This window comes from Adiantum capillus-veneris, chromosome 2, assembly GCF_014529385.1.
Source record: "Adiantum capillus-veneris isolate H3 chromosome 2, ASM1452938v2, whole genome shotgun sequence".
In the NCBI taxonomy this organism is placed as follows: domain Eukaryota; kingdom Viridiplantae; phylum Streptophyta; class Polypodiopsida; order Polypodiales; family Pteridaceae; genus Adiantum; species Adiantum capillus-veneris.
The window spans coordinates 131,005,994-131,030,046 of NC_140932.1; the positions used below are offsets into that span (position 1 = coordinate 131,005,994).

The 24,053-nt window shown below is 39.8% G+C and overlaps 2 protein-coding genes across 2 annotated transcripts; one reads left to right on the forward strand and one right to left on the reverse strand.

The window, feature by feature from the left end:
* The first annotated feature begins 7,363 nt into the window (after positions 1–7,363).
* Positions 7,364–18,428, forward strand: LOC147463626 (uncharacterized). Its single transcript, XM_086496968.1, is given in 8 exon segments — positions 7,364–7,623; positions 7,771–8,323; positions 8,405–8,479; positions 8,562–8,659; positions 8,829–8,917; positions 8,992–9,111; positions 9,187–9,306; positions 17,635–18,428. Coding segments are annotated over 8 exon segments (2,109 nt in total).
* Positions 18,429–19,482: 1,054 nt separating this feature from the next.
* On the reverse strand, positions 19,483–21,162 carry LOC147463627 (uncharacterized). Its single transcript, XM_086496977.1, has 4 exons — positions 21,064–21,162; positions 20,696–20,727; positions 19,715–20,009; positions 19,483–19,635 (listed from the first exon to the last, which is right to left on the reverse strand). The coding sequence occupies exons 1-4, from the start codon at positions 21,160–21,162 to the stop codon at positions 19,483–19,485; spliced, it is 579 nt and encodes a 192-aa protein (XP_086353103.1).
* Between the last annotated feature and the right edge of the window lie 2,891 nt (positions 21,163–24,053).

Consider the following 24,053-nt stretch of genomic DNA (forward strand, 5'->3'; position numbering starts at 1 on the left):
TGTGAGAGAGAGAGAGAGAGAGAGAGAGAGAGAGAGAGAGAGAAAGAGAGAGGTATGTCATGTCCATGGTGCAAAAAGAACCTCTGTGGAATGTGCAAGAAGAAAGACTCCATTGTGTAGTGTAGCTGTCTCATGTAAATACATCCTCCCAAGAATTTTCTTGATTATTTGTTAATGTACTGGAAGATAGATTTTGAACTTATTTTGTGTTGTAAATTAGTTATTAAAGGAGCTATCTTGTGGCTATTGAAAAAAAACTTCCCACCCCTAAAATCGTACCACCCACTCATGTTTCCACCCAGATGTGGCAACCCTTACCACTGCTTCAAAAAGCGAAAGCGCATCACTTGCAAGTACAACCCGTGGCTTCTTTTGGATGTGTGGTGTGCTCCACAGTGGTTCAATTTCAAGGCACACTCACGAGGCATTATTAGATACTGATAGCACCATTTCTTCTATTAGCTAGTACTTAGTTTTCACATTAGGTTTAAGCACAAATACCACAAACCCTTTTGTAGCCTTTACCTTGGAGATAATAGTCAAGTGTATCACTATCACACAATGGCTCATTGCACTTTTCTTTTCATAGTACATATTCTCATGATTTTTATGTTCTCTCTCGCAAAAATTTCCTATCACACAAGGGTGTAATTGGTTTGTCAACTCTAAAGGACGTCTTCAATTTGGCATTGAGCACTTAATTACTCACAACAAACTCCTTGTTCCCTTTATCTCCTATCATGAAGTCCCAAACTTTGTCCACGTCCAACACACAGATGTCAATGTAGATACCCGCACACACAACCTACATAGACTACTTAGTCACCCTCTTGGATTGTTTCAAAACAGAGAAGAAAGCGGCATAGATCAACCCTCCTATTTTCACGATGATATTCTTGTGCGACCAATTCAACACAGTTAGAATATTTCCCTCACAAAGATCCTCCCTTGCTTCCAATGTTGAGATCAACACGGCCATATAAGACATGCTAAAAAAAAAGGTTGTAAAATGGTCCTTCGAGACCCATCTTATTTGTAAGAATGATGGCATGTAGTTGGATTGATTTTAGTCCACTCAGTAGGATCACTACCCATGACCTTTACCCCTCGCATCAAGTAGACAACCTTCTAAATGACTTACACAAGTCACGCTCCATTCCTACCCTAGATCTTTCGAGCCTCTAGAGATTGGTAACACTGGCTCTTTAGCATCAACTTGTAGGTGGAGTGTGGCTGCTTGTGCACTCTTCCTTTGGGCAGAGAGGGCTGTTTTCTTTTGCTGCAGTACATGCAGCATCAATTCCTAACCCTCTTTGCCCAAAAAACATTTACAGGTTTGGTCGTCTCAGTACAAAATCGGGTATAGGTGCCGATAGACACTTCAAAACAGACATCAAAATATTTAAAATAAATATTGGTGCGTCTAAGAGCGTGTGTTCCGATGATTATTTCATAGTCTATTCCGACGGTGCACATATCAGTGCATATACGGACAATGCGATACCGACGACTGTTCCGATGCCTATTTAAGTGCATTTTAGTTTTAAAACAAACTTTGTCTCATCGCTATCTGCACCGATTTTTGTGTGGCGTGTTGTAGTGATTGTACTTGAATAGAGATTTTGATTCTGTAAATGCGTAATTTTTAATTCTGTAAATGCGTTATAAAAGAAGCTATCTTGTGGCCTTTGAAAACAACTTCCCACCCCTAAAAGTTTACCACCCACTCATGCTTCCACCGTGATGTGGCAACCCTTGGCACTGCTTCAAAAAGCAAAAGGGCATCACTTACAAGTACAACGAGTGGCTTCTTTCAATGGATGTGTGGTGTAATCCACACTCATTGATCTTTAATTAACACTAGGTTGGTAACCTAACAGGACATAAAAGTGTTGTTTCAGGGTTTTGAAAAAAACCTCCAAAACCATAGTAGATCCATTCATTTTGTAAAATCCTTTCATGAGGTTATAGTTCAAGGCCTACTACACATGGAAAAAATAAGAAACTTGTAAAATTTCTCATCTTTTGGTCACACCAAGCCTCAAATATGATGGACCAGTACATTTTCATCAAAACAGTCATTTCTTATGTTTTGTTGCATAAAAATAAGATTAGGGATTTTTGTAGGACTTGAGATAAATTCCCTAGTTAACTTCAATGGGTTGGTGATCAGAACATATGATTGCTTCTCACTCACTATTTTTTTTTGCCAAAAAAATAGGTACAAAAAAGTTGAATTTTTACCATTCTGCAAACCTATCATCAAAGTTTCTATAGCCACGCTCAATACAAATAATATATGCATGTTTTCTTAGTTCCCTATTTTCCTTTAGGTTCATAAGGAGCCATGGAGCATGTCAAAAGAATAATACATTTCTTACCAAGGGGAATCTTTGGGACAAAGATGAAGTACTAAATACAGCAAACATGAAAAAACTGGGTTCAACATTATGAGTTGTAGAATCACATAGAAACTATTCAATATCTAGCCAAATTTGATCCTTATGACTAGATATGGTTACTACCTACAAAATGCATGTAGTTGTCACAAGAAACTAACAATATTGACAAAGCTATACTTGATATACTAGAATGTTTTGTTTTCTTCTATAATTGAAAAAATCAACCATCGTTGTCTACTATGCAAAATAGGGTATTAGGTGCCCCAAAACTCAAGGAATATTAGCTTTATGTTACAATATGGGACATAGAAAATCAAAATTGTATTTGGATATCATGAAAGCCACCAAAAAAATCATAGAAGAGCTAAAATTGGCTAAAAAACTGGATTTGACAATTTTTGTAATTTGGTCATAACTTACAACTTTAGCATTTATTTCTCCCTAGAAGCATCAGGACATATTGAGGACTACTAAAGATAGTTCTCTAGCATTATAGACCTCACAAACATGAATTCTAGAGTGGTATAGTTGCAAAAAGTTGAAAAAAGCCAAAAACAGGACCCTTTTTTTCACACAGTTTAGGTTGTGAAATGTTGTGCAAGGACAAGGTTAAAGATGGAATTGATATTCCAAAAAAATGTCGAGTTTTTTTCAGGTTATGAGACAACTTTCTAGACAGATAGCACCTCAAAATCCATTTTGAAACTCTTGACATAATTCAAGGAAAATGGTCACTTAACAAGACATAAAAGTGTCCCAGGACATAAAAGTGTCCCATTACCAACCTTGTGTTAAGGCACACTCACGAGGCATTATTAGATAATACTAGCACCATTTCTTCTATTAGCTAGCACTTAGTTTTTACATTAGGTTTAAGCACAAATACTACAAACCCTGTTGTATTTCCTTGGAGATAACAATCAAGTGTGTCACTATCACACATCCCCTAATTGCACTTTTCATTTCATAGTACAATATATTCTCATGATTTTTACGTTCTCCCTAGCAAACATTTTCCTATCACACATGGTGTAATTGGTTTGTCAAATCTAAAGGATGTCTTCACATTGAAATTAAGCACTTAATTCCTCCGAGAAAGCGCCTTGTTCCCTTTATCTCCTATCAAGAAGGCCCAAACTTTGTCCACGTCCAACAAACACATGTCAATGTAGACACACACGCACGACCTACATAGACTACTTGGTCACCTTCCTGAATTGTTCCAAAACAGAGAAAAAAGCGGCACAGATCAACCTTCCTATTTTTGGCACTAATCTTCTTGTGCAACGAATTCAACACCGTCAGAATATTGCCCTCACAAAGATCCTTCCCAGCTTTCAATGTTAAGATCAACCGGGTATAAGACATGCTGAAAAAGGGAGTTATTATGGGCCCATCTCTCTCCCCCTCTATCTTCCTCTTCACTACACATGAAATTTGCCTTATCTCTCTCTCTCTCTCTCTCTCTCTCTCTCTCTCTCTCTCGTTTGCGCACGCCACGTGCAGGTGCATTATGAATTGGTAGCTATTTGAAGTCTAGCAGTTGACTAATCATGGTTAATCATTTCGAGAAATTTCCAACTATTTTGGAAGGTGCAAAGAGTTAGTAGCAATCGTGGCTAGTTCTTACCTCCCTTATCAAGGAAAACGACAAAGGTTTACAATCTTCAAAGCTCTTTTTTAGTGAAGATTTGACGTATAGAGAGATAAGGCCGATGACCGATGAATGGACAACAAGCTCCAGAGTAGGGCCACATGACCAGGTCTATGACTACTATATGATAGCTTTTGGAGAGCTATCAAAATATATTAGCTAGAAGTAGATTCCCAATAGATATCATATACCTATCTGTAGACAATGTGCTTCATTCATAGGGATCAAGTAAGCTATTAGATAACGTCTAGACCCCTTTCAATGGAACCTAATCTAAACCTAATCTAGAGCTTAAAGGTTCATTAATCATGGATATAAAATGACTTTTGTACGTATTTAAAAAGATTTTTAAAGATGACAAGAACCGTGCAATCAAATTGATTTTTGATTGTGAGTAGTTCAAAAGATAAGTAGACAGAAAATAACTATTTTTGAAAACTCTTGATGCTTTCTTTAACTTTAAAATCGGATTACGCTTCTTTTACTTGAAAATTAAAGCAAATTAAAACTCTTCAATGCTTTCTTTAACCTAAAAATTAGAGCAACCTTCTCTAACTTGAAAATTAGAGCAGGTCATCCTCAACAAATTAGCCAAATCAGTAGCTAGAATTTGCATTGATTCTATCAAAGTTGTCTTCAACTTAAAAAAACAAAAACATATCCATTTAATTGAACAATTCGACATGACATTCAACATTCCCACCCCTAAAATCGTACCACCCACTCATGTTTCCACCCAGATGTGGAAACCCTTACCGCTGCTTCAAAAAGTGAAAGGGCATCACTTGCAAGTACAACCCGTGCATTCTTTTGGATGTGTGGTGTGATCCATAGTGGTTAAACTTCAAGGCACACTCACGAGGCATTATTAGATACTGGTAGGACCATTTCTTCTATTAGCTAGTACTTAGTTTTCACATTAGGTTTAAGCACAAATACCATAAACCCTGTTGCAGTTTTCCTTGGAGATAACAGTTAAGTGTATCACTATCACACAATGGCTACTTGCACTTTTCTTTTTATAATACATATTCTCATGATTTTTACGTTCTTCCTCGCAAACTTCTTCCTATTATGGGCCTCTGAGCCCCATCTTGTTTGTAAGAATGATGGCATGTATCGTCGTTGGATTGATTTTAGGAGGCTCAATACGATCATTACCCATGACCTTTACCCCTCACCTCAAGTAGACAACCTTCTAGATGAATTATGCAAGTCACTCTCCTTTCCTTCCCTAGATCGTTCTGGCCTCTACAGATTGGCAAGCCCCCCTTACACTATAATCATGCCCATAAGATCGCTTTTAGAGCCCCAATCGGCTCGACGAGATCACTAAGGATTTAGCCAACATCTTTCAAAGATCACCAAACACCCATTTTCTATGGCCTTATACAAGATGGTGTTGTTAATTTGGTCTACCTTGACGACACATAGATGCATATGCATACATGGCATGGACACCTATCAGTTCTTTGTGAAGTCCTTAAGTGCATTTAGATATACAAGGTACGACTTCAACTCAAGAACTGTAACTTTGAGGTACTTCAGCTTTGTCATCTCTGTGTAGACAGCATTGAGATGGACCCATCCAAACTTATCGCCATTCTAAATTACTCCCCTTCCTCAAACACGAGGAACCTTGAGAGATTTCTTGGCTGGACCAATTTCTCTATGGGGTTCCTACCACAAGTGACATGTATTACTTTCCCTCTTTGTCAGCTCCTCAAAAAGGGCGTTGAGTTACAATGAACAAGTGCATGCCTGTAGGACAGTTCGAGCAAGGCCAAAAAACTAAGGTGGTGATTACAGGAGGCTCAGTTATCAGCTATTTGAGCAGATAATTGAGTCCCCCCATTGTGGTCACACGTAGATTATTGAGCCCGATCTGCTGTACTAAGCTTACACTTGTGTAACTACAAGCCAAAATCGGCAAAGTTGTTGCGCAAGGGAACTCCTTGAGGCAATGATTGCATGCTTCTGTGGCATATGTGTCTCGCCTCTATCTCTCTCTCTCACACACACGCACACACACACAACAGTAGCATAAGCGCCACCAGCAATGCTGGAGCCTATAGCCTTCATCGGCTGCATGCAGAAAGCGGCGTTTCTGTGGCCCATGATGACCATGACTAATTTTGACTAACCATAGAGCTAGTCTTCATTAGCGTTGCTGATAATATTGTCCTTTCTTCCTGATGGCCACAGTAACGACGTAGGTGCTGGAATATAAAAGATGCATGGGGATGTTAACGGCTCCTCAGAAATTAGGAGGATGCCCTGACGATGCGCCCCATGCACATTCCATCGTTTCACGTATCATCTCAGTCTGTCTGTCTCAGCGTTTCATGCTCCTGTTGGCTGTCTGTCTCAGCGTGTAATCTTTATAAGCGTTTCTTGCTCCTGTTGGATGTTTGTCTCAGCGTGTTGAGGTGAGCTTAGGATATTTCAGCGAGGGATCTCCGAGGCTTAGCCGATGTCAGCACCGGCAAAGCAGGAGCTCCAGCCGTTGCCACGCTGGAAAGCTGTTGCCACGGGGCGGCGTTCAGTGCGTGCCTTGGCCGCTGCGATCTTGGACGTCATGTACTAGGCTGCGAAATTCGCGCCAGCTTTGGTCAACAGTCCGGCGACCATACCCTACTCCACAGCGTGAATTTAAAGAGCTGCTCATTTACCTCACTCAATAATTAAGTTGCTGCACCAGCTGACTCTAAGGTAGGTAACGTTGGGATTTACTTGGGAAGATGGAACTTCAACAGACAAAATTCCCCTCCCCCGCCCAACACCAAAAACCCACACACACCAAACACACATACATTACATCTATCAATAAATATTAAAGAGCGCTCTTAACACACAAAACTCTCTCTCTCTCTCTCTCTCTCTCTCTCTCTCTCTCTCTCTCTCTCCATATACACATTCTCCAATGAAGAGTACAGACAGACTCACTTGAAGCAATCTCTCTCTCTCTCTCTCTCTCTCTCTCTCTCTCTCTCTCCCTCCATATACACATTCTCCAATGAAGAGTACAGACAGACTCACTTGAAGCAATCTCTCTCTCTCTCTCTCTCTCTCTCTCTCACACACACACATAGTGACACACCCTTCTTAAAAATTTAAACTAGTAGATTATCTATTGCACCCTGATGGCTTCTCTCCTTTTTCTACCCATCCAATAAAGCTATAAGCCACATTTATTATTACTTACTATTCATTCTTTATCAATAGTGATTGCTCGCTGTCAATCACTATTCATTCTTTTCCATCTCTCTCTCTCTCTCTCTCTCTCTCTCTCTCCCTCCAATTTACGATGGCGTTTCAAAATGTGCAATTTCCTCCCCCTGGTCCATTCAATGCTAGTGGATTGCAATGGATATTGGTGCGTGATGAATGTTCTAAGTACAAGGTTATGCAGCAAGCCATGATCCAATGGTCGCGCGTCAATGATTTCGTGCACGGCGAGGGAAAAATTGAAGGATACGACACTGTTTTCAAAAAGTACATGCACCATCGTAAAGACACTACCCAAATAAAGAGAGCATGCAATGATGCATGGATCGAGAACATCGTGTAAGTATTTAAGCGTTTAATTACACTACTCATTCTTTGTCGTCATACGTTTCTCATCATATGTTTTTTTTTCATCTTATCGAACCATCGATTTCAGCCTCACAATTTTCTTTGATCAGCCTCACAATTTTCTTTGATACATTGTAGATTTTGGTGTGCGTATGGCCCTATTGATAAGCGTAATACCACATTGGACCGTTCAACTTCCAATGCAAATCATGAAATGCCAAATCAACTGGATACAAGCCGTACTGAGAGTGTTAATCACAACACAAAAAGCAAAAGGCGACGAAACAAAGGCCTCCACAAAAGGGGGTGTCAATGCCACTTCTCAATAAGCCGCCTATTTAAAGATCCAAACATTGGATTGATATCATATATCAATCCTTATCATACCGACAAGACAGATTTAGTGTGTCATGGCGAGGGCTCCAATGTGATGTTCTCTCCTTGGGTCTCCAAGGAAAAGAAGCTTTGGGTATACAATCTTCTTCGTCGAGGCTTCACCCCACACCAAGTTCTAGATGGTCACATCCAATCACTACATGCTGAAGTTAATGCTAACCCCAATTGCTCAAAGTTGAGGGATGATTTCCTATCTGTTCGTGATATAGTGAATATATCAAGAAAGCTAGCAATCGAAACCTATCAGCTGCATGAGGATGATGCTGAGAGTACACGGCGTTGGTGTTTGGACAATGTGTCTATTGTTTTCATATATCAAGAGCAAAATTGAGTGCATCAGCAAGATTTCATTTTGGGGATTCAAACACCTTGGCAGAAGGAAATGTGTAGAGTACACGGAGATGGCAACCTCCTTGCTATGGATGAAACTTTTGGGACAAACAAGTACAAGGTAAGATTCTTTCCCACTAAGTTTATATGCAAAACCTCACAATCTAGTCTAACTAAAAAAATGCACCTTTTTCCAATTGTAGTTTCACTTGTACACCATACTTGTCTTCGATGCACATCGCAATGGGGTGCCAGTTGCTTGGGTTCTGACTTCAAGCAGCACAATGGAAGCTACCTCCTTGTGGCTTTGCAAATTTAGGAACACAATGTTGGATCACCACAAGTGTTGGGAGCCCGCTGCTTTCATGGTAGACGATGCAGAAACTGAAATACACGCAATCAGGTATAGGATCATTTTTTTGAGTGCAATTCCAATTTCCTTGGATGTATTCTTTGCTTACACATTGAAGCTCGTTTTGCATAGGGAGGTCTTTCATGTACCCATCTACCTTTGCTTGTGGCATGTGAGGCGGTGTTGGCTAAAGCATCTTGTGAGAAAGGTGCAAGATTGGCCAACTAGGGCCATGATGTTTCGCCGACTAGGCGAGATCATGCACTCACGAGGGCCCTCTTGCGCAACTGACACAGAGACAAGACAAAGCATTCAACACATGATAGGCACATTTCTAGATGACTTCCATTTGGAAGAGGCATTTTTGGAGTATTTTCGAACTTATTGGCAACCTAAAATTGGTAGGGTATTGGAGATTTAATTCTACCCACTCATGCATGTTTCTTGGCCATGAATTGGTTACTTTTTATTTGTAGATATGTGGGTGCGTGCAGTAAGGACACTGCCACACTCTGGGCAAGACACAAATGGGGCCATTGAAGCATACCATGGCGTTCTCAAGGCCAAATTTTTAGGGAGCTCTAAGAAGATGATGGGTAGACGTTGTCGAGAAATTTGCGGTCTTTCCAGGAAAGCACCGGGCTTATGGCTGTGAGAGTTTGTGAGAGAACTCAACAAAAACTATATGAAGGAGTTAAACCATAGATGCCCTGAAGACTAGGGTTTGGAAATAAGTGCAATCAAAGAAGATTCACTCTTTCTCTCTTGCACTCACACACACAAAGAAAGAACGCAAAAGAGAATGTCAAAACAATACGAAGATGAAAACATCAAGGCTATGGTCATATCGTATCATGGGTAATATGAAAGGGTTAATGGATGAGTTAATGGCATTCAATCTTGGCTGACCAAATAGGCTACGAATTGTTCTTTGGAATTGTAGTTTTGTGCTTACCATAATATATATATTTTGTCTAGTGATTGGGATTAATTGTGTGTACAAATCCTCTTGGTTCATAGCAAGATAACTACGCTAACATCAAAAGAAAAATTATAGTCTATGAGAGGTAGTATGATGGAATCCGGTGATAGAAGTATTTCATTGAGCCTTTCAGGGCCAAAGAGAAACACTATACGTTGTTGAAAGTGTATTTTACGGCTAATCCATACGTTAATTCTAATAGATTGTACAGAGTGAAAGCGATAGAAATGATCATCATGTGGGTTATTCATCTAGGATAGTATGTGAGAAATGTAGATATGAGAGAAGTGAAGAGATGAGAAGTTTCCCTCCCAAGCCCTATTCTTGCCCGTAGGTAATAAGGATACTGCGGGGAGAGATGTACTTGTAGCAAAGAGAACCTAGAGAGGATGAATTGCTAAGAATGAGAGAGATAGGTTTGGTTAAGGAGATGAGATTAGATACATATATATGTATATGTTGGATTAGAGATGAAAATGAAAACAACAAGAAATCAAGAAAACATCAATGTAGAACACATCTTACTTGAAACCCTTCGGCACCATTATTGATGGGAGAGAGAAGAAGAGTGGATAATTCCACTTTGATTGATACACCAAGTGCAAGACCTTCTTTGATTAGATTTGATCTTCCAAGGTTAGCTTGTTGCAAGAATGGCTAGTCTCCCTCTAGGAGAAAGTGTAGGCTTGGGCTTATGTTAATGGCTAAGTACAATTAGGCATTACTACTCAATCCCTCAAGAATTCCTCTCATCAATGGCTTGAATGCTTGAGTTCCTTTCAAGGAAGAAGAGGTCCCCTTTTATAGGTGAAGGGAACCCCCAAGGGTTTACACAAGAAGAGAGGAGCCAATGTGAGCAGGAATTGGAAAAGTTGGAAATGAGCTGCCCCTGCATGATGTGGGCAAACTGGGGTCCAGTATTTTGATCATTTCTCCTCAACCGTGGCTCCAAATAAAAAAGTAAAAATATGGGCAAAAACTTCAGCTCATTAGCTACGATTTTCATTTTAAAGTCGTTTTCCAATTCGGATTGGAACCTTGTGTAAACAATTCATCAAAATAGGGTCCATTTATGGCAGCAAAAGTCTTCATGTGATCTCCTTAGCCTAGACTTTCATTTAATTCCAAAGGACACCTCATGCCATATGAAAGCATGACATTGCTCCTTGACAAAGTTTTGTAATCATTCTTGCAATAATGCATTAAAATAAGTGTATCTTTGAAATCATGCCACCTAGTGTCCCACTAGGATTTGATTATCTCCTAGTAGCTATTTAAAAAGAAATATAAGAAAAGTATAAAAAATACATAGAATATATATATATTGGAGTTTACCCTAGATATAGGATCTAGCTAGGATGTGAGATGATAATGAAATAGTAGAAATAAAGAATCAATTCTTTTTGCCCCAAGTTAAAGAGGCGGAGCTATTGATGCTTTTCCCATAGTATTTTCTGATGGTAAAGTAAGGATATGTTACCCTTGAGAAAAATAATAGGATGAGATAGAAGGCTTATTATTATACTTAAATATGCATATGTACACTATAGGAAATATAATTATGTATCTATCTGTTTCTACAACCACACATGCACCAATTAGGTACTCTTTCCCACTTTTCAAGGCTGTAACCATACCCCATAACTCTCTCTTTATCTGTGGATAGTTTCTTTGGCGAGCACTTAGTACCTTTGCTCCAAATCTTACCACATACCTGTGTCCTTCTTTGTCATCTTGCCCTATTGCCCATCCAATCCCTGTAGGACTGGTATCTACTGTCACAATCACTGGCCTTCGACACTCATAGTCTACCTTTCTCAAAGTCGTTGTTGACTGGAGTAACTCCTTTAGCTTTTTCATGGATTTTACATGTGCTTCTGTCCATTTAAACTTTTGATTCTTTCTAAGCATTTGATAAAGAGGATCAACTACATGTGCATAATGTGGAATCCAAATAACATAGAAGACACATGATCCCAGAAACCTTCTAACCTCAGTGATGCAAGTGCATGTTTCTTTCATTCTTTGGATGGCATCTACCTTTGATAGACAAGGTTTCCTACCATATGGCCCACACATGTGCCCCACAATGAGCACTTCTTTGACACCAAACATAGACATTTACCCTGACAATGTAAGATTCACTTCTTCCAACCTAGACAAAATTTTATCACAATCATTTATGTGATTTACCACAAACCTGCGACATCTCTTGAGATCCAAAGCTTCATCTTTGTCACTTTCTTCACATCCTTTGATAGGAAAATCATCAATGAAAGGCATTGTGATTTGAGGAATAAAGTCGCGTAAGACCTTATTCATCCCATTCATCATATGTGCAACCGAGTTGGTTGCTCCCTGTGGCAAGGTACACATCCTTACTAAACCCAAAGGTGTCCTCATGGTTGTCAAGTCTCTGCTTTCGATTGCAAGCTGAAATTGATCATACCCTGAGTAGAGATCCCCCATTGAGTAGATTGCCCTCCCTGCAAATGCCTCTGCAAATTCATCCACAATTGGACCTGTACCTACATTTCTAATTGTCACCTTGTTCACTGGTTGCATATCTTGGATGAAGCGTAGAGAACCATTCCTCTTTGGAACTGTGAACCACCTGTTTGAGTATGGAGCACAAGAAGGCTCCAAGATTCCCATTTTGATTTTCTCATTCAGTAGCTCTACTAACTTTGGCAAATGAGCCTTTGGAACCGGAATAGGCCGCAGATTCCAAGGCACATGAGGTATTGTGAAAATTACCATAGGAACTACAATATAAGGATCAACACATCCTATCTCATGTGGCTCAAATGCAAAAGACTTACCATGCTTTGAAAGCATTTCTTTCAAGCACTTTGTCTCCTCTTGTGTTAGAAACTCCTCGCAACCAATCTGCAACTCTTGAAAGGACTCCTTTGTGAAGGTATGCCCGATCTTTTTAGGATTCCACAAACTTGGTCGTAAAGAAGCCTGTTCAATCTTTTCCCTGTTGTTGGGTGGTAAGGGTGAAGCTACTGGTTTCACCTTCTTTGCTACACTCTTGTATTTAGTTTCAACATGGACTTCTGGGCCAACTGTTTGGCTTTCTTTAAAGGCTTCTATTACTTGATACATTTCCATAGAGAAAACTTCCACAACTTCATTTTCAAGATGCAAACTAGACCTCATTATAGCATCAAGCTCACCCATAGTATCTACAAAAGAAACTTGTTCACACAAACCCAAAACATTTTCAGTAGGCTTTAGCAACCCGCTCTTTTTCATGCCTATTTGTACATTATGCACATATTGCCTCTCATATCTCTTCAAATCTTCAAGTTTTGTAAAACATACTGATCCATTCCTTGTTACCAAGGAGCTCATCGAGAAAGTTTCACCTATTTTTGGATCAAGCGAAACCCTTTTTCTTTCTGTACCACTACAATCCCGCTTTACAATGGTACTTGGCCAAAACCCATCATTTCTCTATGATCATGAAACTCTTTGCTTACCTTTGGTAGAGGATGTTCTCTGAGGTTGTCACAATTTCTTTCATGGTTTACACAGACTGTGAGAAATTGGACAGCTCGTTTACCATCTTTGCTACGTATTCTAGCATATGCTGAACCATCATCCATTACCTTTGTTTCCATTCGAACTCCCACAATGTAGGGTTGTCCAAGGATGAGATGATATGAAGATATATCGTGTACAAAGAAGTTTTGGTCAATCTTTACATCACCTATTGTTACCTTCACACCTGGACATGCTGCATACAATTCACCGGATGAATTGTTTGCCACTTTTACCATCCAGCCATGATCTTTGTCCATCGGCCATTTGCACTTGTTGTAGAGACTCTTTGACATTATGTTTATTTCTGAACCATGGTCAATCAAGGCAACAAATGGCTCTTCAAGATCACCTACCTTGACCAAAGTTTCTATAGTAGCCCTTGCCCAATGACTTCGTGAATAGTAACTCCTAGGAATATCTTCAACTTCTTCATCATCATTTGAGAAATACACTTGCTTCACTCTCCCACTAGATTGGTAGCATCCTACCACAGCTCCATCATTCTCCTTATTTTGCAGTTGCATCCCTTGTGTCTTTGAGGTTTCCCCTTCAACCCGTGGACGAGAAACTTCAGCAAGGGTTTCCCTCTTTCTCTTGATGATGTCAATGATATCCTCATGGAATTCACGCTTTGCAATGCCAAGAACTTCTCCCATAGTAAACTCAATCTTGCTATTCAAGATCCCCTCCAAGACTTTCTTTAAATCTGTAGCAACCTCAATATCAGATTGTAGTTTATAAGTTGGGCCTTTTGTCTTACCTTTCATTGGCTCTTTCTTCTTTCCTGTTGTAGACTCCTCCATGAGTACTTCAGGTGGAGATGCTCCTTGTGTTGAGGGTGTTTGAGAAGGCATTGAGTCGCTTCTTCCCCCACTTCTAGAAGCTCTTTTTGATGGTCCTTCATCAGCATTCTCACGTCTGCGCTTCTCTTCTACAATTGCCTCATTTTGTTGGCATTTTGTAATGTAGGCATGCACTGACAATGAGTCCACTGGATCATTCCATCCTGTTTCTAGACGTATGCAATCACCTGCTTCATGTACAATCTCTTTTGTAAGCTTTCCCTTTTTAGCTAATTGCATGACATTTGGCCAAATTTGACCATGATGGTCACTCACCTCTTCATCACAAAAATGTTCAATTTTTACTCCATAAGTAGCTGCCTCAACTGAAGACGTGGCATGCTTGGTTTCCATATCTTCAACTAAGGTTTGCATTCCCCCCTTCCCAAAGTTAGTTCTCAAGGGTAGACCTGTCGCTCTTAAGTGGATTTTACCATCCTTAAAAAAGACAACATCTTTTGACAAAGCATCACTAAAATCATCACAATCCCTTCTTACATGGTCTGTACTATCACACCAAATACATCTATTAACAAACCCTTCTTTGGGCTGTTGTCTTTGCCTAGGAAGTGGCCCTGATGGTTGGCCTTTTTCTTCAAGCTTTGCAAACATCACCTTCAAGTCACGCATTCCCTTCACAAGCTCATCTAGCATGGACTCATCAAACTTAGGAGCGATAAAAGTAGGCTTTACCATTTTGTCAGAAGTTGAGGTGGAAGGACTTGTACTGTTTACTACCATCTTGTCCCTTCTTCTTTGTCGTTTGGCAAGCAGTGAGACAGCACCTTCAACCTCATTCCAGTCAGTCTTTACTCCTTGCTCAGCATCTTTATCTTCAAGAAGAAGCTCCAAATTTTCTTGAAACTCTTTACCTCCAGCTTGTAAGAAAAGATCTGTCTTCTCTGCATGTAGTGTGGCCCTTTCTGTCCTAGTGAGTTGTGCATAGCCCCGCTTAAATTCCCTAAGTAGCTCTGTTATTGATAGTCCTTGCTTTGTCTTGACTACCCATTCTAAGAATGTCCTTTTGGTCACTCTCTCCGAGTCCTCCATGAAATATTCCTCCTTTAAAGCTACTTTGAGTTCTTCCCAATTTCTCCCATGCCCATCTTTAATTGCCCTAACATGCTTCCTAATTTTTGGAGCAACAACCAGCTCAAAGCTTTGAATCATCTCACCTTCTGACACGCGATGCAGCTCCATCTCCTTCACATACTTGCATAAGTACTTGGTTACATCTTTGCCATTGAACTGATCCATTCTGTTGACGACCGCTTGTATGGCTTTCGTTGCTGAAATCTCCCTTCTTTCAGTAGCATGTTGTTGTTGCATGAACATTGCAAATGCTTGAAACATTTGCATTGTTGCTGGGTCAAAATGCATACCCTGTTGCTCAACATGATCACCCATGATTACCCACAAACTCTCACCCTGGCAGTTTCGCGTCGGGTTCACCAAAAATATGTCGAGAAATTTGCGATCTTGCCAGGAAAGCACCGGGCTTATGGCTGTGACAGTTTGTGAAAGAACTCAACAAAAACTATATGAAGGAGTTAAACCATAGATGCCATGAAGACTAGGGTTTGGAAAGAAGTGCAATCAAAGAAGACTCACTCTTTCTCTCTTTCACTCACACACACAAAGAAAGAACGCAAAAGAGAATGTCAAAACAATACGAAGATGAAAACATCAAGGCTATGGTCATATCGTATCATGGGTAATATGAAAGGGTTAATGGATGAGTTAATGGCATTCAATCTTGGCTGACCAAATAGGCTACGAATTGTTCTTTGGAGTTGTAGTTTTGTGCTTACCATAATATATATATTTTGTCTAGTGATTGGGATTAATTGTGTGTACAAATCCTCTTGGTTCATAGAAAGATAACTACGCTTACATCAAAAGAAAAATTATAGTCTATGAGAGGTAGTATGATGGGATCCGGTGATAGAAGTATTTCATTGAGCCTTTCAGGGCCAAAGAGAAACACTATACGTTGTTGAAAGTGTATTTTACGGCTAATCCTTACGTTAATTCTAATAGATTGTACAGAGTGAAAGCGATAGAAATGATCATCATGTGGGTTATTCATCTAGGATAGTATGTGAGAAATGTAGATATGAGAGAAGTGAAGAGATGAGAAGTTTCCCTCCCAAGCCCTATTCTTGCCCGTAGGCAATAAGGATACTGCGGGGAGAGATGTACTTGTAGCAAAGAGAACCTAGAGAGGATGAATTACTAAGAATGAGAGAGATAGGTTTGGTTAAGGAGATGAGATTAGATACATATATATGTATATGTTGGATTAGAGATGAAAATGAAAACAACAAGAAATCAAGAAAACATCAATGTAGAACACATCTTACTTGAAACCCTTCGGCACCATTATTGATGGGAGAGAGAAGAAGAGTGGATAATTCCACTTTGATTGATACACCAAGTGCAAGACCTTCTTTGATTAGAGTTGATCTTCCAAGGTTAGCTTGTTGCAAGAATGGCTAGTCTCCCTCTAGGAAAAAGTGTAGGCTTGGGCTTATGTTAATGGCTAAGTACAATTAGGCATTACTACTCACTCCCTCAAGAATTCCTCTCATCAATGGCTTGAATGCTTGAGTTCCTTTCAAGGAAGAAGAGGTCCCCTTTTATAGGTGAAGGGAACCCCCAAGAGTTTACACAAGAAGACAGGAGCCAATGTGAACAGGAATTGGAAAAGTTGGAAATGAGCTGCCCCTGCATGATGTGGGCAGACTGGGGTCCAGTATTTTTATCATATCTCCTCAATCGTGGCTCCAAATAAAAAAGTAAAAATATGAGCAAAAACTTCAGCTCATTAGCTACGATTTTCATTTTAAAATTGTGTAAAAACTTCATCAAAATAGGGTCCATTTATGGCAGCAAAAGTCTTCATGTGGTCTCCTTAGCCTAGACTTTCATTTAATTCCAAAGGACACCTCATGCCATATGAAAGCATGACATTGCTCCTTGACAAAGTTTTGTAATCATGCTTGCAATAATGCATTAAAATAAGTGTATCTTTGAAATCATGCCACCTAGTGTCCCACTAGGATTTGATTCTCTCCTAGTAGCTATTTAAAAAGAAATATAAGAAAAGTATAAAAAATACATAGAATATATATATATTGGAGTTTACCCTAGATATAGGATCTAGCTAGGGTGTGAGATGATAATGAAATAGTAGAAATAAAGAATCAATGCTTTTTGCCCCAAGTTAAAGAGGCGAAGCTATTGATGCTTTTCCCATAGTATTTTTTGATGGTAAAGTAAGGATATGTTACCCTTGAGAAAAATAATAGGATGAGATAGAAGGATTATTATTATACTTAAATATGCATATGTACACTATAGGAAATATAATTATGTATCTAAAAAAATACAAGATAGATCTTATAGCATGCGTTCCCACTATGTACGTGTCACAGCACGACAACGTGTTGATTGGCTGCTTCACAAAGTAATTCCGTGCGCTCTACCGTATTATTGGTATGTACAAATGATGAAAGATAATGGTTTCATTCGTAATGATGCAATAGAGAAGGTATTGGAGAACTCTTTTGAGAGAGCATCTCACATTCTCGATGAGTATGTCACGATAGTTTCTCGAGACGAGGGAGTTCATGCCGTAGTCCGCAGTCTTTCAAATCCTAACCTATTACACACTGTGTACAACCCTGAAACCTCATGGGCGTGTTGCACATGTTCGTGGTCTGAACAGGGAAATATATGTAAGCATCAGGTCAAGGTGATGCTTGCATTAGGTGTGTCCCCATTTTCGTTGAAGGAAACATGCTTGAAACTCTATGGAGAGCGGATGGACGACCTTCAAGCGAGGCCGGCACTACCTATTAGGAATGATAACATTAAGGAGGAAGTTGATTCACCAAATGGCACTCGATCTTGCAACAACATAGACAATGTGAACTCAGATACCAACACCAAAGGTTTACAAGATCTACAAGACCTATTTCAGGAGCTGGTCATGTGTGTGGGTGAGGATAGTCAGCTACTTGTTTCAGCTTGTTCTCTTTTGAAGAAAACTATTGGACAAGTGAACACAATGAAAGCACGCAAAGAGGATGCTTATCAACCATCAAACAACTTTGAGGCCAATGAGGATGCATTTGGAAACACTCTCAAAAGAAAAAAAACTTTCATAGAAAAGCGAATTCGACGAAGAAGAGCAACAATACAAGGAAGGATAGAATGCTTTGCAAATCCATTCAGAGCATCAACACCAAAGAAGCGTCACACTATGCAAGCGAAGCTGGATCATCAGGCACAAGCAAAGGGTGCAATGGGTAGCTCATCAGACATGAGTGGACATTGAAGCAGTCACACATTCCTAAAAGATGTATTTTTTTCTTCACAAGAAAGTCTCATCTTCAACTAAATTTTACATTTGTGTCTCGTGTAAGTGTGGGCGTCTGCTTGTGCATGTGTGTGTGTGTGTGTGTGTGTGTGTGTGTGTGAGAGAGAGAGAGAGAGAGAGAGAGAGAGAGAGAGAGAGAGAGAGAGAGAGAGAGGTTTTTGTGGGGGGAGGGGGGTTGGGGGGGAGATAGAGATTGAGGAGGACACACATAAAATATAGAGTGCAAGAATAACTAGATCTAAATGTATGAATGCTAATGTCAATAGATATATGTGAGAAAAGGAGGGGGGGGGGGTGTTCTTGAATGTTAATATTGTGAAAAATTTGCCAATGGATCTCAAAGATGCAAAAACTGTCCGAGCACGGTTTTTTTTCCTATTGGGGGAGGATTTCTTTTTGTTTTTGTTTTGTTTTGTTTTTTTTTTTGGTTTGGGGGGGGGAGAAAAAACAATGTGGGTTGTTTGGTCCCATTTTACAGAAATAGAATAGTGCATGAAAGAGTCCTCAAAAGATTTGTCAATGAGGCCAAAGACGCATTGGCAGGCCATCTTGCGTGAGTGGAGTCACGTTACTGTTCACACATATGAAAGTTGTATTGATTTATTTACATGAAGTTCCCAAGTTTCAGCACATTCTCGATGTGTTCTATGTGTAAATGTGTGTATGTGTGTGCGTCCGCACGTGCACATGTGTGTTTTAACAAGGTAGGTGAGAGAGAGAGAGAGATAGAGAGAGAAGGAGAGATTGGTGTGTGAAGTGAATTAGATTTTAATGTGCAAAAAACTTGGGAGGTGTTCATGTGTGTGTGTGTGTGTTTGTGTGTGTGTGTGTGTGTGTGTGTGTGTGTGTGTGTGTGTGTGTGTGTGTGTGTGTGTGAGAGAGAGAGAGAGAGAGAGAGAGAGAGAGAGGATTGTAGGGGACACCATGGACAACAAAATGAAATGCAGATGTTGCATTATTCAAAGTTTAAACTGACACACATATTTGAAAGCTCTAGACCTAACCATACATCCTAAGCATAAACGTTTTTGCTTGCAAGCAAGCGTTTTGAACGCCTGAGGACGTGATCCTGAACATTCTCTCCACTCTTTTTGGCAATCAAGCGTGCCGACCGCCTGAGGGAATCTATGTTGTGCTTGGTCAGATCGTCAGGTTTCCTTCGACCCTGCAAAACACATTTATCATGCATATACTATGTTAGATTGTTAAACTTGAATTGATCAAGTACGTGTAGTAACATGTACCTTTGTAGGCTTATCATTTGATATCTGAACTTCTCCTTGCATTGTCGCCCAAGTCTCTTTTTCTTCAGTCATGGTGTTTGACTCCATGATTTCAATTTTGTTGTGCACCACCTTAGATGTCTCTGAATCTTTTGGCACATGGCTTGCCTTGTCAGGGGTTGGGGTGCAAAGGTAAATCGGGTGGTGTAAGCCACCTAATGAGGGCGGTGTGATCAAGTCTATGGGCTTCTCCATGCTTCCCATAGGAATAGAATGCCATCGCACAGAGCCTTTGATTGTAAAATGGGACATGGTCGTACGCAAGAGAAATTCCACCCAAATATTGAGAAAACAAAATAAAAGGATCCAAGATGATGTACATTCCCACTATGTATTTATGTTTGGGTATATGTGTGTGTGAGACATGAAGAAAGCAAGTTATTGAAAGTAAGAGCACTAAACATCAATGTGAGGTAGAATGCGAGCGTGTGCATTAGTGCATGTATGAGCAGTCTGCAACATTTTGAGAAAGAGTACGCAAACGAGACAATTGTAACAAAATCTAGTCGACTTGTAGGGATCCTAAACTAGCATGTCCAATTGCAATCAAGCTAATCTGACACTTGAGATGCGTGAAAAACCTAGAACAGTTCGGGGAATAGAAGCGAAAATGTCCCTATTTTGTCTTGGAAATAGACTCAACATTATCAAGTTCAACTTCGTGTATTTTGTTGCATCTTTCCATGAAATATAGCGCTATATCTGCGCATTGTATTAGCTTACAATGACTGTGATTTAAAGTCATTTAAGACAAGCATGATTTTAAATAAAAATAAATGTTTAGACTTGAAAAGTTGTGAACAGGACTCACATTCAAATAAAAGTAAAGTTTACAGTTAACACATATCAATAAACAGTCCTTAATACATATCAATAAACAGTCCTTGAAAGTAATCGCCACACCCATAAACGGCTCCATAAACATGAACGTCATGAATTCACCTCTTATTGGACCTTATTTCGAGCCTCAATTTCTGCACGTCAACCTTCTAAGCCAAAGATTGTGTCTTCGATTGAATTTGCACTGCAGTGTGGATTTCGTCGGGCTTCGTCGAGTTTGCTCTAGCTGAAGGATGGGAATCTGGGCACATCAAAAGAGGGAGAGAGAGAGAGAGAGAGAAAGAGAGCGAGCTATGAAATAAGCCGAAATTGCTCAGTCAACGCACCCACCTATCCCTGTGTGTGAGAGCGTGAAGGGAGAGAACGAGAGAGCGAAGGCAAGAGAAATTTCAGAGGTGAGCTTAGGATATTTCAGCGAGGGATCTCCAAGGCTTAGCCGATGTCAGCGCCGGCAAAGCAGGAGCTCCAACCGTTGCCACGCTGGAAAGCTGTTGCCACGATGGAAAGGACCTTGCCATGCTGGACAGAGGGGGGCTTGCCACGGTGGCTAGCACCCCGATAGTTATCATCAGCCCAGGAGGGATGGCTCGCTCGTACCTCAAATTTGTTTTCAATACAGACCCGCGTAGCATGCACTTGGAAGGATGTGCACTCGCTCCCCAAAGAGAGAGAGAGAGAGAGAGAGAGAGAGAGAGAGAGAGAGGAGATGGACACTAAAGGCTGCAGTCGCTAGCTCAACGGCTCATGCATGGAGGGGAGTAGCAGCTAGCTCGTAGCTATCGGCAAGATGCATTGGGATGGCTTGTGCAAGATGCAATGGATAAAGGGACTCTCAAAGGAATTAAAATACCTGGGGCAGACAAGGACCTTGCTTGCAGCAGTTTGCAGATGATACAAATGGAATTATGGCCAGGGATGATCAGACTTTTCATATGGTTTTGTGATGCCATAATACCAATTCTTTATAATACGATTTCTTTATAATACCAATTCTTTATCGGTCCTATGAGCTTACACCTAATTGGTTTTCTTAACTAGAAATTTTAATTTTGTTTCTGAAGGAGGAAGAAAGAACTTCGTGTTTGCATGATCAGAGATTGGTCATTTACTAAATAGGGACTTTTTCAATTTAATGCATAATTAGAGCAAAAAAGGAATATTTAACTCTGGGATGGTAATATGTACCAAAGGAATTTGATATTCTACTAAAACCAATGATTGAACAGTTAATTTAGGGATTTGTGTGACATCTCTAACAAATAGAATCTTTTCAAGCATGCAAAGCATATAAAAGACTAACAAATAGTTTTTTAATTTCGATATGAAAGCGAGGTTTTTTCTCTCTCTCACTCCCCCCCCTTATCTCTCTCTCTCTCTCCCCCCCCACACAGAATGGTTGTCGTTTTGGTCTACCCAACAGACAAAGGCTATAGTGATGCCTTCTCTTTTTGCTGACTAAAATAGAAAAAAAGTTAAGTTATATTTTCAAGCATTTTTTGATAGATCAAAAATGTTGATTGGTTGAAATAAGATAGTGGGCACTCATTTAAATGAAGAGTGTGTAGATCTAATGATGGACATATCTTGAATTTTGAAATATGAAATGAATGCTCATTTATGAAGGAAAGAATGTTGGACTGCTTTTGAAAGAATGAAACGTTGAAACTTGAAAGCAGGTTAACAAGTGACAAATCACAAGGCCTGCCAATATATGAAACGAGTTAAGAACATGAAGAACACAAAATCTACAAGGATGGAAGTCACATTGATCGATTGAGAAAGTGATTTGCAGATTATATTATAGAATGTCGGATTGAAGAGTACCAAAGTTGCATCTTCTTAGGATAAAGGAAGGCATAGAATATGGAAACATGGAGAAGATGAGGGAAGGTAGGGATGAAGGAAGGGAGAGAGGGAGGGAGGGAGGGAGGTATAAGAATCATTTAGGAATGATTAGATGTGTGAATGAATGATCAAACCAGAAACAAAACCGTGTGCCTGCAATGAATGATGTTGGGGGTTTTTAATCCAAACATGATCGAGCTTTGAGTTGTACACAGTGGTTACATCATGAATTTGTTGTGTGTAGCCATGTGCCTGGAGCTTCTCTTCCAAGTAACGATATTGATTGTTTGTGGGCTCATTGTCTACATTAAAGTCTCCCATGATGACACTCATTCGTGTAGGATGGGATTGTTGTAGCAAGGTATAGAGTTGTGTTACCAATGCGGTTGAAGATGTGTTTAGTGATTTGTAGATGCATATAATTTCCCAATCAAGGTGTTTATGAATGGCTAATATAAATTGAATGATTTCTATCCCTGGAGCTAGCTATGTTTTTGCAAAGTGGAGCTTGATGCTAGGCTTGTAGTAGATTAAAACACCTATTTTGCTGTGGTGATAGACATGATGAAACTTTGGTGCAAGATCATTGGAAGGATTTTTTTGCTTTGTTTCTTGGAGGCTCAGAATGTCAGAACTTGTAAAATTCAAATCGTTTTTGATATGTTTGAGATATTTGTGACTAGAAACGATGTTCAATGATTGAATGATATGATGCATGCGTTTGTATGCGAATCAAAATTTTGTCAAATACTCCCATTTGGCATCATTGTTGAAGTGGTCAAGCTCATCAAGCACAATTTTGACGACTTTGATTTGAGCTAGATGAATCTGTTTGAGAATGTGGAGGTTTGATGGATCTTTGATGCGGGAAAGAGCTGTGTAAACCAATCCATGTGAGTTTTACAGATGTTGAATCAAATCAAAGGCTACTATGCTCATTGTCAAGCCTTGTGACCTATGGATAGTGCGTGCATTGGTTGTTTGTATTGGAAATTGAGTTCGGAAGACAGTGTTCAATGCATTTTTACCAACTTGAAATTCTTTTGTTGTTTGAAAAATTGGTGTCCACTGAGGGCCAATGAGAATTGTATTAAGGTGTTGGTTCACATGTCATTGTTTGGAGCCTATTGAGGAATCAAAAAACTATATCCATGCAATAGGACAGTTAACTCTACTTTCCACAAGTTTTAGAATTCCATCTTCGCCATTCACAAGACCGTGGCAACATTCTTTGTACTCTTGACAAGTGTGCCATTACATTCACAATGCTTCCGCACAAACCAAATTGACCTTCAAAGTTGAGTTCTCGAATGTGTGCGAATAATATGTGCAAAGATACAAAACGACTCTCTACTGAATTCAACCTTTCTACACTAGATATTTTGACACTAAAATCCATCTCTCTTCTCATGCAAAATAGTGGTTCTTCTTGTTTCTTCAATGCGACCTCGCACAGGCGACACACTCGAAGCACCTTATCCTCAACCACCACAACTAATTTTAGTTTCTTGAGAAGCAATAACCACCTTTGACATGCCATGCAAACTTTGACGAAAAATAAGTGAACCACATGAACAATCAAAAGAAGGGGTATCCTCGATGATCTTTCCATATT